Source organism: Penicillium bovifimosum (assembly GCF_028826915.1).
Source record: "Penicillium bovifimosum strain IBT 22155 chromosome Unknown utg000006l_segment0_segment0, whole genome shotgun sequence".
Taxonomy (NCBI): domain Eukaryota; kingdom Fungi; phylum Ascomycota; class Eurotiomycetes; order Eurotiales; family Aspergillaceae; genus Penicillium; species Penicillium bovifimosum.
In genome coordinates this window covers 2,124,111-2,151,269 of record NW_026622715.1, presented here as the reverse complement: position 1 = coordinate 2,151,269, position 27,159 = coordinate 2,124,111, and the positions used below count along the sequence as shown (strand labels likewise).

General features: G+C 48.7%; 5 protein-coding genes across 5 annotated transcripts; 4 read left to right on the top strand and 1 right to left on the bottom strand.

Moving 5' to 3' along the window:
- Nucleotides 1-2,664: 2,664 nt before the first annotated feature.
- On the bottom strand, nt 2,665-4,126 carry N7515_008456 (uncharacterized protein; the record flags this gene model as incomplete). The annotated part of the gene is made up of 2 exons (XM_056669200.1): nt 2,665-2,676; nt 2,792-4,126. The coding sequence occupies 2 exons, from the start codon at nt 4,124-4,126 to the stop codon at nt 2,665-2,667; spliced, it is 1,347 nt and encodes a 448-aa protein (XP_056519030.1).
- Nucleotides 4,127-5,458: 1,332 nt separating this feature from the next.
- Nucleotides 5,459-8,315, top strand: N7515_008455 (Ty1/Copia family ribonuclease HI; the record flags this gene model as incomplete). Its single annotated transcript, XM_056669199.1, has 2 exons — nt 5,459-8,026; nt 8,082-8,315. The coding sequence occupies 2 exons, from the start codon at nt 5,459-5,461 to the stop codon at nt 8,313-8,315; spliced, it is 2,802 nt and encodes a 933-aa protein (XP_056519029.1).
- A 5,517-nt stretch (nt 8,316-13,832) lies between these two features.
- On the top strand, nt 13,833-16,252 carry N7515_008454 (uncharacterized protein; the record flags this gene model as incomplete). Its single annotated transcript, XM_056669198.1, has 2 exons — nt 13,833-13,946; nt 14,891-16,252. The coding sequence occupies 2 exons, from the start codon at nt 13,833-13,835 to the stop codon at nt 16,250-16,252; spliced, it is 1,476 nt and encodes a 491-aa protein (XP_056519028.1).
- A 470-nt stretch (nt 16,253-16,722) lies between these two features.
- N7515_008453 (uncharacterized protein) lies at nt 16,723-17,028 on the top strand (the record flags this gene model as incomplete). Its single annotated transcript, XM_056669197.1, has 1 exon — nt 16,723-17,028. One exon carries the CDS (start codon nt 16,723-16,725, stop codon nt 17,026-17,028), a length of 306 nt encoding a protein of 101 aa, XP_056519027.1.
- Nucleotides 17,029-21,162: 4,134 nt separating this feature from the next.
- Nucleotides 21,163-21,709, top strand: N7515_008452 (zinc finger CCHC domain-containing protein; the record flags this gene model as incomplete). Its single annotated transcript, XM_056669196.1, has 2 exons — nt 21,163-21,257; nt 21,286-21,709. The coding sequence occupies 2 exons, from the start codon at nt 21,163-21,165 to the stop codon at nt 21,707-21,709; spliced, it is 519 nt and encodes a 172-aa protein (XP_056519026.1).
- Nucleotides 21,710-27,159: the final 5,450 nt, after the last annotated feature.

The window sequence follows — 27,159 nt, the reverse complement described above, 5'->3', positions numbered from 1 at the left end:
TATTATATTCCATTCCTAGATAAAAAGACTTGGTAATCTCCAGATAACGTGGATCCTGGTTGTTCGGGCACCCCGGATATTCGGGCAGGAACTTCAAAACATCAACTTTCCTACTTTCTTTAAACGCCAATTAATCAACCAGAAACCCATAAAATTTACAAAACTAAGTTTTGGGGCATTTGTTAAAAGAATGCCCTTTTTATGACACCCAGAACAGGCGATTTGCCGACGCATAGGGGGTAAAGCATGGAGTGTAGGTTCAACATAGGGTTCTAGAGCGGATGTAGGACGAGATATATATCTCACACTTGCACCTTCCTCACCACCTACATTGGTAGTAGGACCCTAAAGCTCGGTTAAACCGCCTCTACTGGGTATTTGCTTCATTAATTTGTCCATCTTTCTTGTCTGCTCTCTATTCCGTTCCTATAAATGCTCAATTTAATCCCGCATCAAGATACGCTCATCAACTAACTTGACCGACAATATTCACCCATTTGCGACTGCCATCCTGCAAAACACCCCTCCGACCGATACAGAATGACTGTGTAATGTCCTTTGTCACTGCAATAACTCCCATTGCAAACCCTGGTTCGTCAAAGTTGTAGATATCATCCGAAGTGATACCATATTGAGCAATCGTTTTTTCAACAGGCTTGAACCTCTCAATAATGGTATTTGGATCTTGCAGCAAGTCGCGTTTATAGCTATAACCACGAGAGAATTGACTAGAAAGCTCGGGATGTCGTTTGATGTATCGTGTTGGCCAATTATTGCCAACGGTCTGGGGGGTATCCCCTCTGCGGGTTTCGAGTTGTATATTGGCTATATCTCTCGACATGGCGATCGTAAGAGCAGCACCTCTAGTAACCATAGAGATTAACCTATCCTGGATTGATCCTCTTAGTTATGGGTGAATTTATGGCTTGTAGCCTTCATGACAGACCAAATAGTGACCACCTGGATCCCGCGTAGACCACGGGACCTTGAAAGAGCGAACAGCAGCAGCAATGGAGGTAACCCAGCCATTTTTAATAACCTTATTTACAAGCAGGATTCTGTCTACCTGCTCAACTAATTTCTAAGATTTTTGACCACGGGTTGGTGGCATGGTAGGCATTTGAAAATTGGAGGTTTGGTGAGGAGAGGAAAATTGAGGGTGCCTGCCCGAATATCCGGGGTGCCCGAACAACCAGGATCCACGTTATAAGACCGGAGCATGTGGTTGTTTGGTGATCGCAAAGCTCTGATTGGAAATAATAGGATAGGGATGGAGGTATCAAAAGAATTATTTTACTGATTGATAAGTGTAACGTATTGTCATGAATCTTCATCGGGTTCCTCCCTTGCCTTGCCTCCTTCGTTCTCGCCCTTACAACCTGCATCTGCAGCTGTATGCGAGCCACTCCTTGCTAACCCTGGAATCCCCCTACCGGAGTTCCCCTGTCGGAATTCCCTTCAGACTTACTGGTCTTGTCTTATTGTTTGTTTACTTACACTTCAGAGCGGGAAAAGAAAGCTATATAGGATTGCATCCCCTGTGTACATAGTTTTCCTCTTCACGCAACAATTTATGTCTTTCTTGTCTCCTTAGTCTGGACTCCTTGTCTTGCCTGTAAGATCTAAAAATATCAAGATGACCTAAAAATATCAAGACACGTTAACGGACAGACGCCTGCGGACTGACGTAACATAAAGATAGAACACAAGTGAACCGTAACGTTCATAGATTGACGCGGACGGACTGAGGATTGCGATTTATTGCTTCCGGACAGACGATTGCGGAATCTCACCAAACACAGCACATGAAGTGCAAAGATAAAAATAAATCAGAGCACATGAAGTGCAAAGATAAATAGGAGTCAAATTTCCCAGGGGAATTAGTTTTAGCATCACTACTATTATCAAGTTCTTGCTTTGCGAGGTTGAGGTGGTGAGGACAGAGATGAGGTCCGCTTTCGTCAAGATGGCCTTGACGCGGATAGCCCAGATGGTATAGTTCTCGGAGCTTTTGAGCTTGGCGACTGAGATCTTTTCGAGGGACGTCCTGATGGCGTATGTCTGTCTGGTGAAACAAATTCCAAGACGTAGTTCAGCAAGTCGTGATGGATGATATGGGTCTATTGCTGAAGCAGGAATTTTGTCGGGCTCATAACCTCAAGGAGGATTATGGCAGAGGAAGGAATGGTGGCGGTGAAGATGTTTGGGAGGAAAGGTTCTTAGGAAGAATGTGGAAGAAAGATGGTGGAGTCAAGTAAGTTTGATTGTGTTGCAAGAACTTGATGATAGTAGTGATGCTAAAACTAATTCCCCCGGGGGATTCGACTCCTATTTATCTTTGCACTTCATGTGCTGTGTTTAGTGAGATTCCGCAATCGTCTGTCCGGTGTCACGTGCTATGAGATCTAGGACATAGGACAAGGGTCATGTGATAGAGGAGGTAGAGGAGGTGGTTGTTTGTTCGTGCCTGAGGCACGTACCTGAGGAGCATAAAGGTTCCTCTCAGATAGTTGCTTTCTTTCTTTCTCTTTCTCTCTTCACCTTTAGTTTTCCGAATCACAGCACTCTTTTCATCATAGATTTGGCTCATAACAGCTATGTCATCAGTCATCCCATCATGGGTATTCGGATCCCATTTCACGAGGTAGACTCCTGGCTTCCGGTTCAGTCGACAGACTGGCGTTTTGTCGGATTCAATGAGAGAGTGTGAGAGGCCATCGTGGAATAATCCACCCTCCTCTGCTCGATCAGCTGAGATCAAGTTCATGTGAAACCCGGGCGCGTATGCCACGTTCTTGAGAGCAAGATGGATGCCGTCGAAGCTTTCTGTAGGCGTCACCTTCAGAGTTCCGAATCCAAGAATATTTGTCTGTGTGTCCCCAACTCGTACTGATCCAGCTGCTGGTCGATAGTCAGATAGGAGGCTCTTGTCATTGCAGATATGGACTGAAGCACCAGTGTCATAACACCAGATATCGCACTTCGGAGGTTTTGCCGTATCCTTCTTCTGCATCGTGTTCAGCGCAACTTCAGTGATGTCGGAAATGACAGTCTTGGGGATATATGTCGAAAATGCTGCTGTCCGACTCTGTTTCTCCGACGTAGACGACTCTGAGGAGGAAGAAGACGAATCCTTCTTGAATTTCTCCAAAGCCTTTGTGTAGGCTGTCTTGAAGGCCTTCGACTTGGTGGCTCGTTTGAATCTCTTCTCCGCCTCTTCATTCGGTTCCCATCCTGCGGCTCGGACTGCAGGATTCACATAGGGACACTCGGCGAAAGAGTGATCTCCCTCATTTGGGTCACTCTCACAGGGACAGGTACTCTTCTTCTTGTTGTTGGTATCAGATTCTCGGCCTTGGAATGTAGCAGCGTGTGCTAGTCGATGCTGGTATCGAGGTGCAGCTACACCAACTTGCTGAGAGTAACGGTTGATGATGTCTGGGAAGTCAGGGAGTTTTCTGCCATCAGGGTCATGAATTCGGTCCATCCAAATTCCATAGAACTCGGGAGATGTGGACCCAACAGCTCTGAGGAACTGTATGATAATTCGTTCATTCTGCTCGAATTCCTGACAGCCAACTTCCTTAGCTTCAGCATAGCAGACCTGCATCTTCAAGATCCAGCCGTCGAGATTCGATTTCGGGGGAACCTGGCTGCAAAGCTTATTCCAATTCTCTGCCACTTGTACCTTGCGTTCCTCATCGTTGGGTTCATAGGTACTCTTGAGCACCTGGAGTGTAGTACGCAGAGGTTGCGCAACTATGAGCCGCTTGTGTTCTGATGTGACGGAATGGCGGATGCCCTGCTTCAACTTGTCGGTGTTTTTTCGGTATTCTTTGAAGCGATCATTTTGCCGGTCGTACTCCCTTGTCAATGCAGTGTATCTAGCGAGTTCTTTTTCGGTGAGATCAAGAACACTAACTGCTTCGCTAGTGATTTCAGACACTGATGGGATTTTTGGCTTGACTGGTATGTTCGGTAAAGACGCCTCTGGTGTTTCCGGGTCGATGTATTCCCAGAGATCCCAGACTGTCGCCTGGTCTTTAACAGTCGTGTACCAGGGGATCCAGTCCTGTTTCCACTTGAGTGGGATATTGAGCCAATTGAGTTCCGACATGGCTGACATTTGGGAAGAATAAGAGGATAGAAAGAGATGGTGATAGGTCCAAGAGATGGTCTTGGAGTTGTTCGATGTGAACAGAAAGAAGTGTGATATGAGAGCCTTAGAGAGGTTCCGGGCTCATAACTCTCAGACTCTACAGTACCCGATACATGGGAGAGGAGTAGAGCTGGGAGGAGGTGTCAGGGGTAAGGCAAGGACACCACACTTCTGAGAGGAAAGTAGAATAGCACTACAGTTGGAAGCTGGTATCCGACTGATAGTACAGAGAAAGAAGATATTGCGAGTGAAAGATTGTATTCAATTGCAATAGTAGATGTGACAGTGAAAGAGAGTATTCAAAGTGGGTTTACAACTATGTAAAGACAGGCTGCTTTATAGGCAAATCGGTAGACAGGATAGAGGATGTGAACAGACATCCTATCGATGAAAACAGGAGAGAAACGGGAACGGAAATAGATCGGGCAGAATGGAAGCGGAAGAGAGTGTAACCACGACGGAGGCGGAAGAGAATGTAACCGTGACTCCATATTCCGACACTGTCCCTGTGTTACGCCCAGTTACGAATGATGAAGATCGACCAATGTAGTGGCATTAAACGAAGCAATTAAGCATGAGGAGAGAAGGAAGGAAAGCATCTCCGCCAGGACGTGCTGATATCTTGTCCGATAAGCAGCACGTGCCCCTCCCTTATCGTTACGTGTCCGTCTCCCTCAAGTCACATGCCTCATAGCCCCAAGTCCTCTATGACCTGTGTAAGATCTAAAAATATCAATATGACCTAAAAATATCAAGACACGTTAACGGACAGACGCCTGCGGACTGACGTAACATAAAGATACAACACAAGTGAACCGTAACGTTCATAGATTGACGCGGACGGACTGAGGATTGCGATTTATTGCTTCCGGATGTTATGAGCCAAATCTTTTGTGGAAAGAGTGCTGTTATTCAGAAAACTAAAGGTGAAGAGAGAAAGAGAAAGAAAGAAAGCAACTATCTGAGAGGAGCTTTTATGCTCATCAGGTACGTGCCTCAGGCACGAACAAACAATCACCTCCTCTATCACATGACCCTTGTCCTTTGTCCTATATCTCATAGCACGTGACAATAGCCCCGATTGAAGACTTTGGAAAATTGGCCCTATCCTCTTACAAGGCCAAACATCAGGGAGGATCTTCTGACTTATGGCACCGTCGCCTGGGACGTGTTGGCACTGAGGTTATCAAGCACCTGAAAGACAGTTCCTCAAACATTACTGTTGAAGATGCGGATTCGAATGACATCTGTGAGGTCTGTAAGGTCACGAAAGCTCGCAAACAGATATCCCGCAAACCGATGGTGTACGAAAAGCCGTTTGAAGCTCTACATTGGGATCTCATCCATCATGAGCCCTCTCTTGCCAAGACCCGATACTTCTCACATTCTGTTGATCCAGTCACCAAATATCAGATGGGAGAAGACATCTCGGACAAGAAACAGACGCCGGCTTCGCTACTCGGCCATATCTCTTTTGTCAAAACGCAATTCGGGTTAGACATCCGGACTATCCATTCCGACAATGAAACCGCTCTTGTCTCGACCATCTCGTCCGAAGCCCAAGCTCGTGGAATCAACTTCGAAACCGCACCCTCTCACCAGCCTGAACAGAACGGTTATGCAGAAAGATACGGAGCTCTCATCACAAGCATGGCCCGACAATTGACTGAAGATGCTGGTCTTCCACACTCTCTGTGGCACGAGGCCTCCAGGGCGGCCATCTACATCCAGAACCGCATCCCTCACCACGCTCTCGACTGGAAGTCGCCCTCTGAGGTACTCGCATCTCATCTCGGAGAGAAAGCACCGCATTGGCTTCAGCTTAAGCCAGACTTGTCGAACCTCCGTGTCTATGGATGTAAAGCATTTGTCCGCACACACAACATTCCCCGACTGGCAAAGCTAGCCCCTCGAGCTGAAATTGGATATCTTGTTGGCTACGAAGCGTCTAACATCTGGCGAATCTGGATTCCTGCCAAAAACCGAATCATCCGCGCAAGAGATGTCGAATTCGATGAAACGAAGTTTTACAAAGGAGAAGAGGAACACTCTCCTATCAAACTCTATGATGATTCCTCTCAGCTAATCTCAACCATCGACGACTATACTTCATCCTGCATATTCGATGACATTGACATCCCGGACCCATCACAGACAGCTCAGGGGGGTGGTATGGGACAAATTGACCAGCCTGTTCCTGTTCCTGACGAGAATCACACTGTTCCTGATGAGATTCACACAGCCGAAGATCTTGTCGACCAGCCAGTTCCAGTTCCTGAAGAGACTCAGCCAGACCAAGATCTTATCCTTGGGGATTTACCACTTTCTCCCCCACTTGAGCCAGAGGCAGAATGTGTCTCTGAACCGCAATCCGAGGTTGATGACCTATTCCCAACATCACCTGTGCTCGGGAAGCGATCCCGTTCCCCATCTCCATCTCCTGAGGATGAAAAGCGACCCAGAATCAATCTTACAGCATTTTACCAAGCTTTTTCGTCTAATCAGATTATGCCCAAGAAACACATGGTGTCTTCGATTCCGCCACCTCCAGGTGATTTTTCTCAAGTCAAGAGTCACCCTTTTCGACGTGAATTCTTACAAGCCATGGATGTTGAGTTCAACAAACTTGTCCAGATGGGTACCTTCGAACCCATTCCTTCCTCACGCATCCGAGAATCCCATGTTCGTGACTGTGGTGATTTGAACCAGAAACATTGCATCAAACACCAAGTTCTTCCATTGAAATGGGCATATGACTACAAATCCGATGAGAAAGGTTTTGTGACCCGATTCAAGGCCCGGCTCTGCGTGAGAGGAGATTTGCAAGTCCCTGACTTCCAGGATGCAAGGACTAGCACACTTGCTGCTAGGACATTCAGAACCCTGATTGCGATTATCACGACATTTGATCTGGATACCTTTCAGATGGATGCAGTCAATGCCTTCCTCAACAGCCGTCTCGACAATGAGGTATACTGCCAGTATCCAGCTGGGATTGGATCAAACGGCAAACACTTACGCCTGAGGAGAGCACTATATGGTCTACGCATTGCCGGGAAGCGATGGGAAACAGACATTCGAACAATGCTCATCTCCTTGGGATTCAAGCCTTGTCCTGAAGACCCCTGTCTTTACTCTGATGACAAGATGATCATTATGCTGTTTGTTGATGACTTTCTGGCAGCATACCATCCATCTGAATCTGAGCATGCCTTTCATATAAGGGATCTCTTGGAGCAGCGGTATGAGATGAAACGCAGCGGCGAACTTACACAGTTCATCGGCATCCGCATCACTCGCGACCGCGAAACCCGGCGAACGTGGATCAGCCAGGGTGCTTACATTGAAAAAATCGCTACAAAGTTCAATCTCCTTGATCGACGAACTCCTCATACACCTTTGCCATCTGATCTCTCGCAGGTTACCCGCCCTGCAGAGACCCCTCCTGATCCGACGTTGGTCCATCTATACCAACAGAAATGCGGATCAACACTCTTTCCTGCTACTTGGACCAGGCCTGATACTACATTCGCAAATCAAGTTCTGGCCCGTTCCCTCACTCGTTGCACTGACGCACATCTCAAAGCCGTCGACCACCTCATCTCATACCTTCATGGGACAAAGGACCTAGCTATCTGCTTCGATGGAAGGAAGCAGACTGTGGCCTTTACTGCTGCGTCGGATGCGAGCTTTGCGGATAACCCAGATCGCAAGAGTTCAGAGGGGTTTATCTTTTCATTGTTTGGAGGACCAGTGGAGTGGAGAGCGCGCAAGCAGCGCACGATTACGACATCCACCACTGAAGCAGAGCTGTTAGCTCTGAGTCATGCCGCCAGACAGTACTACTGGATGAAGGCGACTCTTCAGGTTTATTCGATTGAATCTGAACCATCCTGAGGTCCTGTACTGTGACAACAAACAGACTGTCGACCTTCTTGTGAGCGAGAATTCTAGCTTTCAGACCAAACTACGACATGTTGACATCCACCAACTCTGGATACTACAAGAAGTCCAAGCGAAACGACTTCAAATCCAATGGATCGACACTAACAACATGCCTGCCGATGGCCTGACAAAGGCGCTCACCAGACCCAAACATGATGCGTTTATCCGACAACTTGGCATGGAACAAATCCCATTCTCACCTGATGTCTGAGCAATTTCCCAGACTCTTGTCTGAAGAATTGGGGGGGGGGGGGGGGGGGGGGGGGTGTCGGAATATGGAGTCACGGTTACATTCTCTTCCGCCCCCGTCTCTGGGAGGTTACAAAGGAGGAAGGACTTGTGAAGGTGAACGGTCTTAACGAAGGATGGAAGTAGTATGGGAAAGACTAGTGAAGTCAAGAGAATTGATTGGGAATTTGATGATTGTTCGATTGATAATCGCTAATTCCCTGGGGGATTTGGCTCCTTTTAAGTCTGTCCCTGGCTAAACTTTTGTCCGCCGCGAATGCCGTCTATCTTGTCCGAGTGGCGAGAGTCCGAATGGTGAAGGTCGAGGCCACGCGTCTGATGACGAGGCGAGGTGGCTATGTGGAAAGCCATGTGCAAAGCCGAGTGGCGAGGCCGAGTGGAAAAGCCGAGTGGCTGGGTAGCGAGGCCGAGTGGCAGGGCCGAGTGGCAAGGCCGGGCCGGGTTCTTTGGGCCACGCGTCGTGCCTGGCAATGCCGAGTGGTCGGGTAGTGAGGCCGAATGGCAAGGCCGGGTCGGACTCTCCAAGGCCACGCGTCTTGTGGCTTGTCTGGGACTGGGCCGATATGTGGAGAGAATTGCTCTCATACACCCCCTTAATCTGTACAATCTGTCAAGATTATACAGATTAGTTGAATGGTCTTTCTTGCAGCTGTGCCAGCTGCTTCAAGGCTGAGAATTGAGGGAATGGTAGATTCTTTGTCAGGATATCAGCCACTTGGTATTTTGTGGGAATATAGATCAATTTGATGCTCCCTTCCGATATAGCATTTCTCGTGAAGTGATACATCAGTGGTATATGCTTTGTCTTCTTATGGAATTCAGGATTTTCACTGAGTAGTTTGGCCGATAGGCAATCGACCAGTATCGTTGGTACTGAATGTGTATAACCTAAATGCAGGTTGTCGTTGATGTAGTTGAGCATACTCTTCAGGTATAGAGCCTCTTTTGTTGCTTCTTTTAGAGCAATGTATTCAGCCTCGTATGTGCTCAAGGCCACGCTCTTTTGTAGCTGGGAGTTCCATGATATGCAGTTGTTGCGTGATATGTTGCCTGACAGACTGAATAGATAGCCTGAGGTTGACTTGTAGTCGTCCTTGTCGCCGGCCCAATCTGCATCGCAGTAGCCTTTCAGCGTCAAGTCATCTCCTGAGCAGTCATAGTGTAATCATAGGAGGGGAGTACTCTTCAGGTACTTCCATATCTTCTTCAGGATATTGAAGTGTTCCTTGTTGGGATTGCTCATGAATCTTGAGCAGTATATGACCACGTATGTCATGTCTGGTCTAGTTTTTAGAACCAGGTATAGTAGGGAGCCTACTTGCTTTTGGTATCTGTTTATGTCTTCTGCCGAGGCAGTTCCTTTGTTCTTCTGTACCCTGACTCTTGGTTCTCCAGGAATCTTGACAGGCTTGTATTCGGGATCGTTGATGATGTCAAATTTGTTCAGTAGTTTTTCAGTGTATCTGGATTGATTGATGTATAGTTCTTTGTCCTTGATAATAATGTCGTTTCCTATGAATGTGGACACTGGTCCCATTTCTTCTATTTTGATAGAAGACTTCAGATCCGTCATCAGATCTCGGATGTATTGTTTGTCCTTGTGGATCGCCAAAATGTCGTCGACATGGCATATCAGTATACAGTTTGTTTCCGTATTGATGTAGACGCCTTCGTCATATGGAAGGACCTTGAAGCCGTATTTTGCAAGGGCTTTGGTCAGATATTTGTACCACAGTCTTGGGCTTTGTTTGAGACCGTATATGGCTTTCCTCAGGTTGCCGGCAGCATTTGGTCTTGTCGTCGTATATCCCTTCGGGTAATATGGTGTAGATGTCAGCGTCTATGTCTGCATGTACGAATGCATTTTTGACATCGTACTGTAGGATGATCCATCCTTTATTGACAGCTATGATCAATAGCATACGCCATGTTTCTGTTCTGCATGTGGTGGAGAATGTTTCGAGGAAATCTATTCCCAGTTTTTGGTGGAAGCCTTGGATTACCCAACGGGCCTTGTACCTGTAGGTCTTCTCATCATTGACAATCCAAGATTCTTTGATTGTTGCAGCATTGGATATAGGTTTCAGCTTGAATACCCATCTTCCTTTTATCGGTATGATGGTATTGTTATCTTTTGTCTTGGGGATATCGATAATATTATAGGTATTTTGTTTTTCAAATTCTCTCACTTCTTCTCTGCATGCCTTTACCCATAGATCTTTGTCTTTCGTTTTCATGGCTTGTTTCCAGCCGCTGGGCTCAGCGGCCATTGTGGCAGTGAGAATGAAGTCTTGGTTTGGATCATCTTTCAGGTTGTATTCGCCTATTCGCGATATCATGTTCCTTAGCTCCGTGTCTTGGGCTGTGTATAATATGTTCATTTCTTTGTATGGGATTTGCACTTCGATTCTGTATGGTCTTTGTGTTGGAATTTTGGTTGATAGCTCTATTTCGGCTTGGACGTTTGTATTATCGTTTGATGTGTCAAAGTTGTGGAACTGGTTTTCACATATGGTGACATCTCTGGCCCATACCGTTTTCCTTGTCTTGATGTCCCACAACTTGTAGTTCGTGGAGTCATTGTATCCAATTAGGATAGCTTCTTCTTTTCTGGGTTCAAGCTTTGTTTTGTATTTGTTATCGTGATAATATGCAAGTGATCCCCATGTTTTGATATTCTTGATGTATGGCTTTGTGTTGTTATATGCTTCATATGGTGTTTTGTAGTTCAGTGCTTTGTGCGGTGTTATATTGTATAGGTATGTGGCTGCTTTTAGAGCCTCTCCCCACAGGTAGTCTGGGGCATTTGAGCTGATCAATAGAGCTCTCACTTTGTTCATCAATGTCAAGTTGATTCTTTCAATCAAGCCATTTGGTTCTTTTGTATATGTTGGGCTGAGTCTGTGTTCAATCCCGTATTTGATTAGAGCCAATTTGAATTTTTTGTTTGTATATTCTTTTCCATTGTCTGTAAAGAATTCTTTGATGCGTCCATTGGTATTGTTTTCAATTTGAGCCTTCAATTTTTCAAAACAATCGTATGCTTCGTCTTTTCTGCGGAGTAGGAATATCCATATGAATCTAGACTTCTTGTCTAGGAATGTGATGTAGTAGGCCTTGTGATCGTATGTTTTGGGCAGTGGTCCGCCTAGGTCACTGTGTATTCTTTCAATCTTTTCGAAATTTTTGGGATGTTGGCTAATCTTGTTTATATGTCTGTTGTTCTTTGCGAGGAGGCATATTTTGCAGTTCATGATAGAGTTTGTGTATTTTTCTTTCGACAGATCAACATTGATGTGCTTTAATATGGCCTTCAGAGGTTCATATGATATATGACCTAGGCGCTCATGCCATATTTTGATGAAGTTGTCTTCTAACCTTTTTGTTAACAGTATTTTTCTGTTTTTATCTTTGGTCGGGATAGACAGGTTTGTGATGTATAGGTTGTTCTTTTTGAATGCTTTTGAAATGATAGTGTTCTCGTTGTATATGATGGCATCTTTTTCGTTGAAAGTTGCTTTTATTCCTTTCTTGAGTAATTTGTTAACACTGAGGAGGTTAACTCCCAATTCTGGGATATAGTAAACATCGTTGATGAAGAGTTCCATGTTTGTATTGGTTCTGACATAAATCTTACCTTTGTATCTTGCGTTTAGATTCTTCGCTTCACCCCAGTTAACTTTTGTTTTTGTGTGTTCATAGGTATGGAAAAGGTTCAGATCGCAAATTGTGTGAATTGTGGCAGCCGTATCTAATACAAAATCAATCTTATCAAACTCTAAATCTATTGAACGCTTGGGCGATCTCAGATCTGATTTATGTTTGTAAGTATTGTGTTCGTCACAAAGGCTTTTGTTTTTGTGGAATAATGGAAAGCATACCTCGTTCAAGAAGTCATCATCTGATATCTCTTTGCGTCTGGGATCTCGGTGTTTACCTCAGTGCTGGGGTGAGGTTCATCATCATTCTCCAAGACGGAGATCATGGCGTTCTCCTGTTTCTTGGAGGGCTTAGGTGTTTTAGTCTTTGCTGGTGCCTTCTCATTCTGTACCCTTTGTTGTTGGGTACTTTTCGGCGAGGCTCCCAACCTTCCGGAGCTTTGTCCGGGAATAGAAACCAGCAGTTTGTGGTGTTTCACTCGCAATATCTTCTTTCTCTGTACTATCAGTCGGATACCAGCTTCCAACTGTAGTGCTATTCTACTTTCCTCTCAGAAGTGTGGTGTCCTTGCCTTGAGTCGCTGCGCCCTGTTGATCAGGCGCCTCCTCCAACTCCGGACAGCCATGAGGCCTTGTCATCTGCAGGAAGGGTGAAAGTCCCCTCGTAGCGGCTGATGCCAGCGCACAGGAGGTTAGGAAACACAGGATTGAGGATGTCGGAAGCTTCTGTCACATGCATCCGCCGCCATCCATGCAAATATGAGCATGGACGGTGAGCCGCCTTGTGCCTTCTGGTTTCCTGGTTGCACATTGCACTTTGGAAGGACTGGGGGCTCCATGTTGGGCTGGCTTCCCTGCACCATTGATATCCTGCACAGATTATACTGACTGCCTTATGTGGATACCTTTCACTTTTTAGCTGATCCTCCGATATTGAATGTATTATTCGACCCGAACCGGTTTCAAAGTAAACTAAGTAGCCCCGTAGATTGTAACCTGTATGTAGAAATCGCTTACGTGGATACATGACCTTTCCCGAGGTCAGAAGGTCTGCCTAGCCTCTCAGATGTTTGACGCGTAGACAGAGACGCACAGCCTCCATCATCAGGGGATAAAGCTTTCAGTTCAGTTCGCCGTGGCCCAACTGGCATCGGCTTAGGCGTCGCCAAGACTTCGGACAGGCGCCAGCTTTCCCGTTCCCCATCAACGTCATTGAGCGAACTCCCACGTGTAGCTTTTTTCCGGTGCTTTCAGCAATCTCACTTCGCTTTTCAATTAAAACGCCTTTTCCGGTCAGCGGAAATTGTTCATATCGTCTGTGCGCTGTCCGGGCTTGAGATCTGTCAACGCGACGAACCTCTCCGACATTCCACAAGTATGTTATCCCTGGTCCTGGAGCTCGCGTTCAATGGCCCGCTGACTGTGACACATCAAGTCACATGGACTGGAACTGGACTGGAACTGCAAGTCACATGGACTGGAACTGAACTGGAAGTGGAAGTGGACTTTGCCACGTGAGAGGAGGGGAAGCGTAGTATATCTTTTCTCTTCTCTCCTTTTGTTTTTCTTCCTTCTTTCTTCTCTTCTCCAGACTTGTTGTTTTCTTATCTAAGTGAATCGAACACTTCTGTTTTCGAACGATCTTCCTCGTAACATCACAACAAGACTCTTCACACTTTTCTTTCTTTACCACGCGACGCCATCTGCGTGCAAGCTGCACTGCGGTCTTGGCATTCAGGTAGAGACCCCAAACAAACACGAATACGAACCGAACGCGACTTGAACACGTACACAAACACGTAAACAAACACGAATACAAAATGGACACGCGCTCGCGCACGAAAGGTCTTGGAAAGACCACCCCCCTGGAGGCGCCGCAGACTCCAGCTACACAGAATCGGGATGATGCACTCCCGCGTCCACGATCCACGTCAGTGCCGACTTCCTCTCCTGCTTCTCCTTCGCAGCGATCGGGATTCTACGTACGAACAAGGAAAAAAGGATGATCCAGGTCACCGACATCGATAGGGTACAGGACTGGATTGAAGATGATCCCAAAAGCGCATGGGACTACCTTGGAGAAGTGCTACGTCACCGTACAATTCTGCGTGAAAGGAACCAAGAACTTGAGAACAAGTGCCGGAACTGGTCGAAGCGAATCAAGAACTGGGAACACTCGTTGAGGAACTCGAGAAGCTTCCACCATCAGAGGAGATAGAGGACCTCTACCATGAGAACCGGAAACTGAACGAGGAGGTGAAGCAACTGCGGACTCAGTCCAACGCCGGTCAACAGACTCCTTCACATGCGGGATTACGCCGCAGCGCTAAACTGCCTGACGCTCCGATCATGGACGGCGGCGTGAGTGTGAAATTCACTGGTTGGCGCCGCGAAGTTGAGAACAAGTTGCTCCTCAACGAGGACCACTACCCCACGGAAAGGCATAGAATGGCATACGTCATGAACCGCTGCGCTGGTAAGGCCCGGGCACAGTTACAGCCCCGTTTAGAGCCCGATGCCAAGAACCGGTACCAAACAGCCAAGGAGATGCTGGAACTGTGATGAATCACATGATCAATCTTTTCGTGTAGTCCTTTTCACCTCTTGTTTGTTTTCTTTCTTCTTTTCTTTTCTTCCCCAACCTTGTTGTTTTTAGATCAAAGCGAATCGAATTTTATTTCGAAAGAACTTCCTCATCACATTACAACAAGGTTCTCACCAATTCATTTTTTTTCTACCACGTGAACGTCATCTGCGTGCACCCGCACTGCGGTCTTGGCGTTCGGTAGAACTACGAAAACGAACCGAACGAACACGAGTACGAACCGAACGAACCATGGAAACGCGTAGTCAGAGTTAGAAGAGAGCTACCGCGCAGCCCGAAGAGTCTACTCACGATGAGGACCAGTACACTCCAGTCCGACAGGCCAGAGATGAGCCGCTTCCGTCTCTGCGCTCGACTCCGGCGATTTCCCCCGCTCCCCAACAGTCGCAGACCCGACTGTACCTGCGTAACCAGGATGGGAAGATGATGATCATCAAGGATGGGGAAACCTTGCTCAAGTGGGTCCAGACCGAACCTACGAAGGCTTTAGAATATTTCGCGGAGTCGCAAGAGAGTCGCGACTATCTCCGTGAAAAGAACCGGAAATCCGTGGAAAGAATACAGGAATTGGAGGAGTACGTGGAGGAACTCGAAAAGGCACCGCCTTCGGAGGAGACAGAGCGGGTCTACCACGAGAACAATACATTGAGAAAGGAGGTGGATTTTCTGCGAAGTCGCCTATACGATGCTCGGCACGCCCCAACTAACACTCCTGACACGCACACTTCCTCATCGGCGGGGATTCAGCGTAGTGCGAAACTGCCTAACGCCCCGATCATGGACGACGGCGAATCTGTGAAGTTCGTTCCATGGCGACGCGAGATCGAAAATAAGCTCCTGCTTAACGCCGATCACTACCCGACCGAAAAGCATCGTATGGCTTACGTTGCTAACCGCTGCGCTGGAAAGGCCCAGGCCCAGTTGCAGCCCCGACTCGAACCCGACGCGAAGGACCAGTACCGAACAGCCGAAGAAATGCTTGACCATTTACAGCTCGTTTTTAGGGACCCGCAACAACGTCGCATCGCCCTGCGGGAGTACGGTGAGCTGAAAATGAAGGCTAATGAGAATTTCAACATGTTCTACGCGGAGTTCTCTCGCCTAGCCCTGGAATCGAAACGGGACGAGGAGTTGCAGAAAGATGATTTATTCGAAAAAATTCCCTACCGACTGCAGATGCTGGTGGCCGGAGATGTCTACAAGGAAGAGGTATCGATGCAGGATTTCGTGGATGCCTGCCGACGTGGCGCCATCACTATTACCCGTTTACAGCCTCCACCTTCGAATCGCTACAAAAAGTCAGAATCAGGGGGTTCCCACCAGACAAGTAGCAAGGACTCCACTACCTCGAACGCACGTGCCAGCACCTCGAGCTCACGAACCATGGCCGCGAATCGGGGAAGAACGAATACAACTTATGAGGAACGGCAGGCCTTACTGAAGGAGGGGAAGTGTTTTAATTGCAGAGAAGAAGGCCACCTCAGTCGCGACTGTCCGAAGAGGGGAAAAGAGGATAAGAACAAAGGAAAGGAAGCGAAGACGGCTGCTGTCTCGAGCAGGGGTCAGCATAAGTCAACCGAACAACGCATCAAGGATGCGGAAACTGACTCTGCATCGGATTCGGGAAAAGACTAAGCCTGGGGCAAGTCTCCATCTCAGGCTGCGTGCGGAAGTCTACCCGTGGTGTTGATCTCCCGAAATTGCTGTCAACTAAAAGCTTTACGACAAGTGCGCAGATAGCAATCAACTCGTTATTTTTCCAGATCAATGCCCTTGTAGACTCAGGAGCAGACGTTTATGCTTTAATCCATCCTCGGGTGGTTGTTAAGCTGATAACTTACGGACTCAGGACAAGGAAACTTCCACAGTCCCAAGCGATAAATGCCTTCGACGGCAGACATGCGAGACCAATTACCCACGGCATTCAAGCGCCTCTGATCGTGGCAAACCGGAAGCAAGCCAAGGTGCCTATGCTGATTGTAAACACTGGTCAACACGACATGATACTCGGAAGGCTCTGGTTAAAAGACAGAGGTGTCTTAGTCGATTGCAACGGCGAGCGGCTTATTTGGCCTCAACCAGCAAAAGATGAGGAAACACGAATCATGAAAGAAGAAGTGGCTTGCCAGATCACGAGGCCAATCCCAATTCGGATCCTAAAGCGTCCGGAATTCGAAAGAGCACACCAAGAGGATGCGGACAGGAGGGATGCAGCGATCCAGCAAGCTGAGCGACGAGAACGATCGAGGGAGCACGTTAAAAAGGTGTACAACCACTCCCACAAAGAGGATACCTTGGTTAAGATGGAACGATCCTTACGGGGGCAAGAGAACCCTGGCAAAGAGAGAGATCTGACCAGGACGGCCAAAAGGAAGCAGTGTTACGCGGTGCCTGCTGGTCACTGTGAGTAGAGCTGCTTCCGGGTTGTACTCGCCTAGTTCCACTTCGAATCCCAAGAGTATCTCGCAACCGTACCGTTGCTGTGCTAAGCCTTACACGGACTCGGGTCCTGTTGAGTATCTTGCAGGATGTGCCAGTAGTGCGCGCCAAGTAAGTCAGTCACCAAGTGTTACCACAAGATGAGCTCCCCTACTTGTAGGTTGGGTTGTCTTAAGGGTGAACCGTAGAGTGCAAAGTCCAATAGGTAGTAACCAAGTAACAATGTATGATTGATCGCGAAGAACTAAATACATGTCGGTGAATGAGCGTCCTTATATATCAAGTTCTTCATATCCTGAGCTCTGTTGTATCATAGCCAGGGCTATGATGCGTCATGTGACTGGTGGTTGCCTCAGCTGCTGTTGGAGCGTGCCTCGCCAGTCACGTTATCTTTCCCGCATGACGTATCCAAGTTGATTGGACTTCCTGTCTTCTGGCAAGTCCACGCTAGTGGGGTTCGTAACAAGCAGTCCATTGCAAAACCAATGCCACGAGGGTTCTCTATTGCAGTGGTGGGATATACTGGGTTCCAAACCTGCGCGAAGCAGGAAGGCGTTGAAACCTTTGCAACTAGCATTCACGAGATCGAGCATGTGATCGCGAAGCTATCAACCCCGGAAGCCACTCAGGAGGTTAAACAGCAGGTACCCAAGCAATATCATCAGTACCTCGACGTCTTCTCGAAAGCAGCCTCTGACACACTGCCACCGTGTCGGGAAGGGGTCGACCACAAGATCGAACTTAGTGAACAGACAACGTTAGGCTACTGCCCGCTGTACAAGATGCCCATCGAACACCTCGAGGCTGCAAAGTCATACATCTACGAAAACCTGAAAAAAGGCTTCATAGCCCCGAGCACCGCACCCTTCGCATCGCCGATTCTAATGGCTAAGAAGCCTGGCGGAGGACTAAGATTCTGCGTGGACTACCGGAAGCTGAACTCGATCACAAAGAAGGATATCTATCCCCTGCCGCTGATTGATGAGATGTTACACCGGTTAGGAGGTGCGAAGTTCTTCACAAAGCTCGATATCCGCCAAGGATTTCACCGCATCAGAATGGATCCTGAGGCGGAAGACTTGACGACGTTCCGCTCGCGATATGGATCATTTAAGTACAGGGTAATGCCCTTTGGACTCACGAACGGTCCGGCCACTTTCCAACGCTTTATGAACTCCGTGTTAGGCGAAAGTCTCGATGACTACGCGGTAGCCTACGTTGATGATATCCTCATCTACAGCGAGACTTTAGAAGACCACGAGAAGCATGTCAGAGCCGTGTTGCAGAAGCTAAGAAAGGCTGGGCTACAAGTGGCTATCCACAAGTGTGAATTTCATCGACCTGAAACGAAGTTCCTCGGATTTATCGTAGGGACTTCTGGCATTTGCCCAGATCCCGAGAAGATCGAGGCGATTAAAGAATGGAAGTCGCCAACTTCTGTGAAGGGACTCCAGTCATTCCTGGGGTTTTGCAACTTCTACCGTCGATTCATTTCGAACTACAGCCGTGTAGCGAAACCACTATATGGGCTAACGAAGAAGCAATCGTTGTGGAACTGGTCAGATACATGCGAAAACGCCTTTCAGGAGCTAAAGAAGCATCTGATTAATGCGCCGATCCTCGGCCATTACGATCCAGAAGCACCCACCAGGATAGAGACTGATGCGTCCGACGAGGTGTTAGGAGCAGTTCTCACGCAACGGTTACGAGACGAACATTGGCATCCTATCGCGTTCTTCTCAAAGACTATGGAACCTGCGGAAAAGAATTACGAAATCCACGACAAGGAGTTGCTAGCCATTGTTCGAGCGTTGCAGGAATGGGAAGCTGAACTCATCAGTTTGCGACAGCCCTTCGATATCCTTACGGACCATCAAGCGTTACAGTGGTTCCGAACCAAGAAAAAGCTAAACGCAAGACAGATCCGATGGAACCAGCTAATGGAAGGATACAACTTCGTGATCCAGTATCGCCCCGGAAAGCAGAACGTACTAGCGGATGCGTTATCAAGGAAGGACCTTTCAGAGCGAGCGGATCCGATAGAACAAGTGCTTCTACCTGAACAGAGATGGGCCTCTCTGGCCCCAGTAAGTACCAGACGGCAACTCCGGCAGAGAGAACAGCCTGCTGCGCAGCCAACAGAACAGTCAGAGCACGACCTTGTCCAGCGAATCAAGGAATCGAACATAACACACGAAAGTCTGGAAGAATTCCGGGAAAAGGCGTTAACGGAAGAAACAGAGGCGTGGTCATTACGAGAAGGACTACTACTACATAAGGGAAAACTGGTCGTTCCGGATGAAGGGGATCTACGAGCAAGACTCCTCGATGACGTGCACCGGCAGCCATCCACAGCCCATCCGGGTATCGATAAAACCGCGCGGTTACTCTCTACCCGTTACTACTGGCAAGGCTGGTTAAAAGACGTACAACGGTACGTCGACAACTGTCACACCTGCAAAAGAACGAAAGTGTGGAGAGATCGCACCCCTGGACTATTACAGCCGTTACCGCCGCCTGATCGTCCGTGGCAACACATCACCGTCGACTTTTGCTCACTACCAAAAGATAAAAAGGGATTCGACAACGTTATGGTCGTGGTCTGCAGACTATCGAAACGTCCCATCACAGTTCCTTGCCATAAGGAAGTCACCGCAGCGGACACTGCTCAGTTGTTTATCGCGCATATTCTTCGCTGGACCGGAATCCCGGACTCCGTGGTATCAGATAGGGGTCCCCAGTTCATCTCGTCATTCTGGTCGGAGTTCTGCAGGATCCTGGGAATTAAGGGAAAGCTGTCAACGGCTCGACACCCTCAAACAGACGGGCAGACCGAGGTGACAAACCAGTATATCGCACAGAGATTACGCCCATACGTTAACTATCATCAAGATGATTGGTCGGATTTACTTCCTTTGATTGACTTAGCAGCCGCGACGGTTCCATCAGCATCTACCGGGCTGTCTCCATTCTTCGTCGAAAGAGGATACGAGCCAAGGATATCGTTCGATTGGGAAGAGCGCGTTGGTACTGAGACTGGAGAGCAAGACGCCCGATCTTACACCCAGAAGCTGCAGGAAGCGTGGTCTTCAGCACGGGAACAGATGACGAAAGCTCAGGTTCGGCAGAAGGTGCAAGCTGACAAACATAGACGGGAAGTTGACTTCGATGAAGGAGACTACGTGTACCTTTCTCTGAAAGGGTTGAAACAGAACCGCCCGAGCCTAAAACTATCGGATAAGGCAGCGGGACCCTTTGAATTATCAAGAAGGTCGGACACGCATTCGAGTTACGCCTACCAGCAGGGTTCGACATACACCCGGTGTTTGCACCCGAAAAACTGCGACTTGCCAGGAAAAAGACATCCGAGCCACTCACCGGGCAGATAGAGGATCCACCGCCTCCAGTCAAGGTTGGGGAGCAAGACGAATGGGAAGTGGAAGAGATACTGGACGTACGCTTGCGATACGGAAAACTGCAATACAAAGTGAAATGGAGAGGCTACGACGACGAAGATAGAGCCTGGTACCCGGCTGCTAATCTATGCAACGCACCGCAAAAATTGGAAGCATTCCATGACAAGTATCCAGCGAAGCCGGGACCTCCCAGAAGGCTGCAATACTGGAAACAATGCGCCTTAGAGGATGAGTACCCTGATGAGCATGTCCATGACGGTAAACCCGTTCAAAGGGACTGAACGGATCTTTGAGGGGGGTGATGAGTCGGAAACTGCTTAGTAAATCATAGCGCGTACCAATCGGATATCAACAGGTCTGAATTTCTATGAAGCCCCTGGCTGGCAATTTGTATGGGCATAACAATGACTAATCTAAGTGGGATATGGTATCTCCGTTCTCCGATCTCCACTGCTGCTGTTGTTCCGACATGATGTGATGAATCACATGATCAATCTTTTCTTGTAGTCCTTTTCACCTCTTGTTTGTTTTCTTTCTTCTTTTCTTTTCTTCCCCAACCTTGTTGTTTTTAGATCAAAGCGAATCGAATTTTATTTCGAAAGAACTTCCTCATCACAGGAACATCTCCAGCTTGTGTTTAAGGATCCCCAGCAACGTCGCATTGCCCAACGAGAGTACGGGGAGCTAAAGATGAAGGCGAACGATGACTTCAATTCGTTCTACGCGGAATTCTCCCGTCTTGCTCTGGAGTCGAAGCGCGACGAGGAGCTGCAGAAGGATGATCTGTTCGAGAGACTTCCGTACCGGTTGCAGACGTTGGTGGCTGGAGTACAAGGACGAGGTGACCATGGAAGAATTTGTTGACTCCTGTCGACGCGGGGCGATCACCGTGACCCGCATGCAACCCCCGAACCGCTTCAAAAAGTCGGAATCAAGCACTCACCAGGCAGGTAGCAAGGGCTCCACCTCGAACACGCGAACAAGCACCACGCCCGCGGTCAATCGTCGTGGTAAGACGAACACCACCTTCGCCGAGCGACAGGCCCTGCTAAAGGAAGGGAAATGTTTCAACTGTAGGAAGGAGGGCCACCTCAGCCGCGACTGTCCGGAGGGAGAATCGGAGGATAAGAACAAGACGAAGGCAGCGGCTACCTCCGCTAAGAAACGAAGCCAGTCAACCCAACAACGCATCCAGGATGCTGAGTCCGATTCCGCATCTGATTCGGGAAAAGACTAAGCCTGAGACAAGTCTCCATCTCAGGCTGCATACGAAAGTCTACTCGTGGTTATGATCTCTCGAAATTGCTATCTCCAGTCAGTTTTACAACAAGTTCGCAGGTAGCAGTTAACTCCTTATTTTTTCAGATCAATGCCCTTGTAGACTCGGGAGCTGATGTTTACGCCTTAATCCATCCTAAGGTGGTTGTCAAGTTGATACCTTATGGTCTCCGAACGAGAAAGCTGCAGGAACCTCAAGGAATAGAAGCCTTCGATGGCAGGCCTGCGAGACCCATTACTCACGGCATTCGAGCACCTTTGATAGTGGGGAACCGGAAACAGGACAAGGTGCCTATGCTGATTGCGGACACGGGTCAGCATGACATGATACTTGGAAGACTTTGGTGCGCGGACAGAGGCGCCCTGATTGACTGTAAAAACTTACAGCTCATCTGGCCCGAGCCAACGAAAGAAGAGGAAGGGCGAATCATGAAGGAAGAAGTGGCTTGTCAGATCACAAGGCCAATCCCTATCCAGATCCTAAGGCGCCCGACAGTGGACGAAGCGCATCAGAAAGACGCAGAAAGAAGGGATACAGCAATCGAACGGGCCGAACAGCGAGAGCAAGCCACAAAGCGAGTAATGGTGGTGTACAACCACTCCCACAAGGAGGACACTGTGAGGAAGATGGAGTGTTCCCTACGAGGAAATGAGTTGGCGCCCAAAGAAGGACTGGCAGACAAGAAGCCTATGCCGCAAGGATTTTCCATTGCTGCGGTCGGAAGCGCGGGGTTCCAGCTATGTGCGAAACAACAAGGAGTGGAGACCTTGGCGACCAGTATTCATGAGATCGAGCATGTAATCGCCAAGCTGACGATGCCCGCAGATATCGAAGAGGCCAAACCCCAGATCCCGAAGCAGTATCACGAGTTCCTCGATGTGTTTTCCAAAGCAGCGTCTGATACTTTACCTCCCTGTCGAGAAGGAGTGGATCATAAGATCGAGCTGACAGAAAAGACGACGCCCGGTTATTGCCCTCTTTACAAGATGCCGCTGGAACATCTTGAAGCGGCAAAGGCGTATATCTACGAAAATCTAAAAAAGGGCTTCATCGTTCCAAGTTCAGCTCCTTTTGCGTCGCCTATCCTTATGGCGAAGAAGCCTGGTGGAGGACTAAGATTCTGTGTGGACTACCGGAAGTTGAACTCTGTCACTAAGAAGGACGTCTATCCCTTACCGTTGATTGATGAAATGCTGCACCGACTAGGGAGTGCGAGGTTTTTCACGAAACTCGATATCCGCCAAGGATTTCATCGTATCCGAATGCATCCGGAGGCTGAAGACCTTACGACTTTCCGCACTAGGTATGGTTCATTCAAATATAAGGTCATGCCATTTGGCCTCACGAACGGGCCAGCTACATTCCAGCGTTTCATGAATTCCGTACTCGTGGACAGCTTAGACGACTATGCAGTGGCCTACGTCGACGATATTTTGATCTACAGCGAGACGCTTGAGGACCACGAGAGGCATGTCAAGGTCGTCCTGCAGAAATTACGAAACGCAGGCCTACAAGTGGCGATTCACAAATGCGAGTTCCACCGGCCCGAGACGAATTCCTTGGATTTATTGTGGGAACTTCCGGCATCCGTCCGGACCCTGAGAAGATCGCAGTGATCAAAGACTGGAAGGCGCCGACGACAGTCAAAGGCATTCAATCATTCCTGGGGTTCTGTAACTTTTACCGGCGATTCATCGCAAACTACAGCCGCGTGGCAAAGCCCTTGTATGGGCTGACAAAGAAGCAATCCTTGTGGAATTGGACAGACCTGTGTGGACAGGCATTTGAAGAATTGAAGAGGAGATTAGTGGACGCACCAATCCTCGCGCACTACAACCCAGAAGCACCCACTAGGATCGAAACCGATGCGTCCGATGAGGTACTCGGAGCGGTTCTCACACAGCAGTTACGAGACGGACACTGGCACCCAATCGCGTATTTCTCTCGAACGATGGAACCAGCAGAGAAGAACTACGAGATCCATGATAAGGAGTTGCTTGCAATTATCAGAGCGTTACAAGAGTGGGAGGCGGAACTTATCAGCTTGCAGCAACCTTTCGAAATTCTTACGGATCATCAGGCGTTACAGTGGTTCCGAACAAAGAAGAAGCTGAATGCAAGACAGATTCGATGGAGCCAGCTGATGGAAGGATTTAACTTCACGATCCAATACCGTCCAGGAAAGCAGAACGTGCTAGCGGACGCACTATCAAGGAAAGACTTATCGGATCGGACAGACTCGACGGACCAGGTACTCCTGCCTGAAAAGCGGTGGGCCTACCTAGCACCTGTTACCACGAGACAGCAAGTTCGAACAACGGAGCAGCCAACGGAGCAGCCATCGGAGCAGCCATCGGAGCAGCCATCGGAGCAGCCATCGGAGCAGTCATCGGAGCAGCCATCGGAGCAGCCATCGGAGCAGCCATCGGAGCAGCCATCGGAGCAGCCATCGGAGCAGCCATCGGAGCAGCCATCGGAGCAGTCAGTAGAGCAAACAGAACATCCAGAAGATGAGCTTATTCGGCGAATCAAAGAAGCGAACCTGGCACATGAGAGTCTGGATGAGTTTCGGGAAAAGGCACTAGCGGAGGAAACTGAACCATGGTCACTACGGGAAGGACTACTACTACTGTTAAGATCCTGTACTGTGGGTATGAATTGGAAACCTGACATGACAACTAGTTAGTTGTCATAGTGGTCTTTTTGGTTAACGCCTGGACTTACGTTCGGTAGGTGGTGTCAGGCCCACATGCCGTAACAACTACACAGAGGAAAATTAGTAGTCCCGGATGAAGGAGACCTACGAGCAAGACTCCTTGATGAAGTGCATCGTCAGCCCTCTACTGCCCACCCAGGCGTCGATAAGACCGCGAAGTTACTCTCTGCCCGCTACTACTGGCCAGGCTGGCTCAAGGACGTGCAACGATACATCGACAACTGCCACACCTGCAAACGAACGAAAGCGTGGAGAGATCGCACCCCTGGGCTACTCCAGCCGCTACCTGCGCCTGACCGTCCATGGCAACACATCACTATTGATTTCTGTTCACTGCCAAAGGATAAGAAGGGATTCGACAACGTTATGGTCGTGGTCTGCAGACTATCGAAACGCCCTATTTCTGTTCCTTGCCACAAGAAAGTCACCGCGGCGGAGACCGCTCGATTATTTATCACGCATGTCCTGCGATGGACAGGGATGCCAGATTCGGTCGTATCGGATAGAGGTCCTCAGTTTGTCTCGTCATTCTGGTCAGAGTTTTGCAAGATCCTGGGAATCAAGAGGAAGCTTTCCACAGCTCGACATCCGCAAACTGATGGGCAGACGGAAATAACGAATCAATACATTGCTCAGAGGTTGCGACCATACGTGAATTATCATCAGGATGACTGGTCAGACCTACTCCCTCTAATCGATTTAGCCGCTGCGACCGTTCCGTCAGCATCTACGGGTCTATCACCGTTCTTCGTTGAAAAGGGATACGAGCCAAGAATGTCGTTTGACTGGGAGGAAAATACCACCAAAGAGGCGGGGGAACAGGATGCACGATCCTACACCCAGAGGCTGCAGGAAGCGTGGGCCTTGGCACGGGAACAGATGACGAAAGCCCAGACTCGACAGAAAGTACAGGCTGATAAGCACAGACGGGAAGTTGATCTTGACGTGGGTGACCATGTTTATCTGTCGTTGAAAGGTCTAAAACAGGACCGTCCGAGCCAGAAGCTAGCGGATAAAGCAGCAGGGCCTTTCGAGGTAATCAAGAAGGTTGGACACGCGTTTGAACTACGACTACCGGAAGGATTCGCCATACACCCAGTCTTTGCGCCTGAGAAATTACGGCTTGCGAGGAAGAAGTCCTCAGAACCCCTCACCGGTCAGATAGAAGATCCGCCGCCACCAGCCAAGATCGAAGATACCGAAGAATGGGAAGTCGAAGCTATCCTAGACGCTCGCTTACGATATCGGAAGCTGCACTACAGAGTCAAATGGAAGGGATACGACGATGAAGATAGGACCTGGTACCCGGCCGCAAACTTCCGAAATGCTCCGCAGAAGATCAAAGAGTTCCATGAAAGTTATCCTGATAAGCCTGGACCCCCGGCAAGACTCTCCCACTGGATTCAGTGCGCACTGGATGACGAGTACCCAGACGACCATGCAAATGACAACAAACCCGTTCAACGGGGCTGAACGGATCTCAGAGGGGGGTGATGTGACACATCAAGTCACCTGGACTGGAACTGGACTGGAACTGCAAGTCACATGGACTGGAACTGAACTGGAAGTGGAAGTGGACTTTGCCACGTGAGAGGAGGGGAAGCGTAGTATATCTTTTCTCTTCTCTCCTTTTGTTTTTCTTCCTTCTTTCTTCTCTTCTCCAGTCTTGTTGTTTTCTTATCTAAGTGAATCGAACACTTCTGTTTTCGAACGATCTTCCTCATAACAGGGTGAATGTCAAATCCTTCCGGTAGTCGTAGTTCGAACGCGTGTCCGATCTTCTTGACCACTTCGAAAGGTCCTGCTGCCTTACCCGCCAACTTCAGGCTTGGGCGGTCCTGTTTTAGTCCTTTCAACGATAGATAAACGTGGTCGCCGACATCAAAATCGACTTCGCGTCTGTGTTTATCCGCTTGCATTTTTTGTCGAGCTTGTGCTTTCGTCATTTGTTCCCGTGCCGAGGCCCACGCTTCTTGCAACTTCTGCGTGTATGATTGAGCCTCTTGCTCGCCAGTTTCCAACTGTTTCCCTGTGCGTTCTCCCCAGTCGAACGACATGCGGGGTTCGTAGCCTCTTTCTATAAAGAATGGCGAGAGTCCCGTAGATGATGACGGGACGGTCGCAGTAGCTAAATCGATCATCGGTAGCCAGTCCGACCAGTCGTCTTGATGGTAGTTAACGTACGCTCGTAACCTCTGGGCGATGTACTGGTTCGCAACTTCCGTTTGTCCATCCGTTTGCGGGTGTCTTGCTGTGGAGAGCTTCCTCCTGATCCCCAGAATCTTACAGAACTCCGACCAGAAGGAAGAGATGAACTGGGGTCCTCGGTCCGACACTACCGAGTCTGGGATTCCTGTCCAACGGAGGACATTGGTCACGTATAATCGAGCAGTGTCTGCGGCGGTCACTTCTTTGTGACAGGGAACAGAGATCGGTCGTTTCGAGAGTCGACACACGACAACCATGATGTTATCGAATCCTTTCTTGTCTTTCGGCAGTGAGCAAAAGTCGATAGCGACATGCTGCCAGGGTCGATCGGGTACTGGCAGTGGCTGAAGAAGTCCAGGCGTTCGGTCTCGCCAGGCCTTTGTCCGCTTACATGTGTGGCAGTTGTCAATATATCGCTGAACATCTCTGAGCCAGCCTGGCCAGTAGCTGGATGGGCCGTGGACGGTTGCCGGTGTATGTCGTC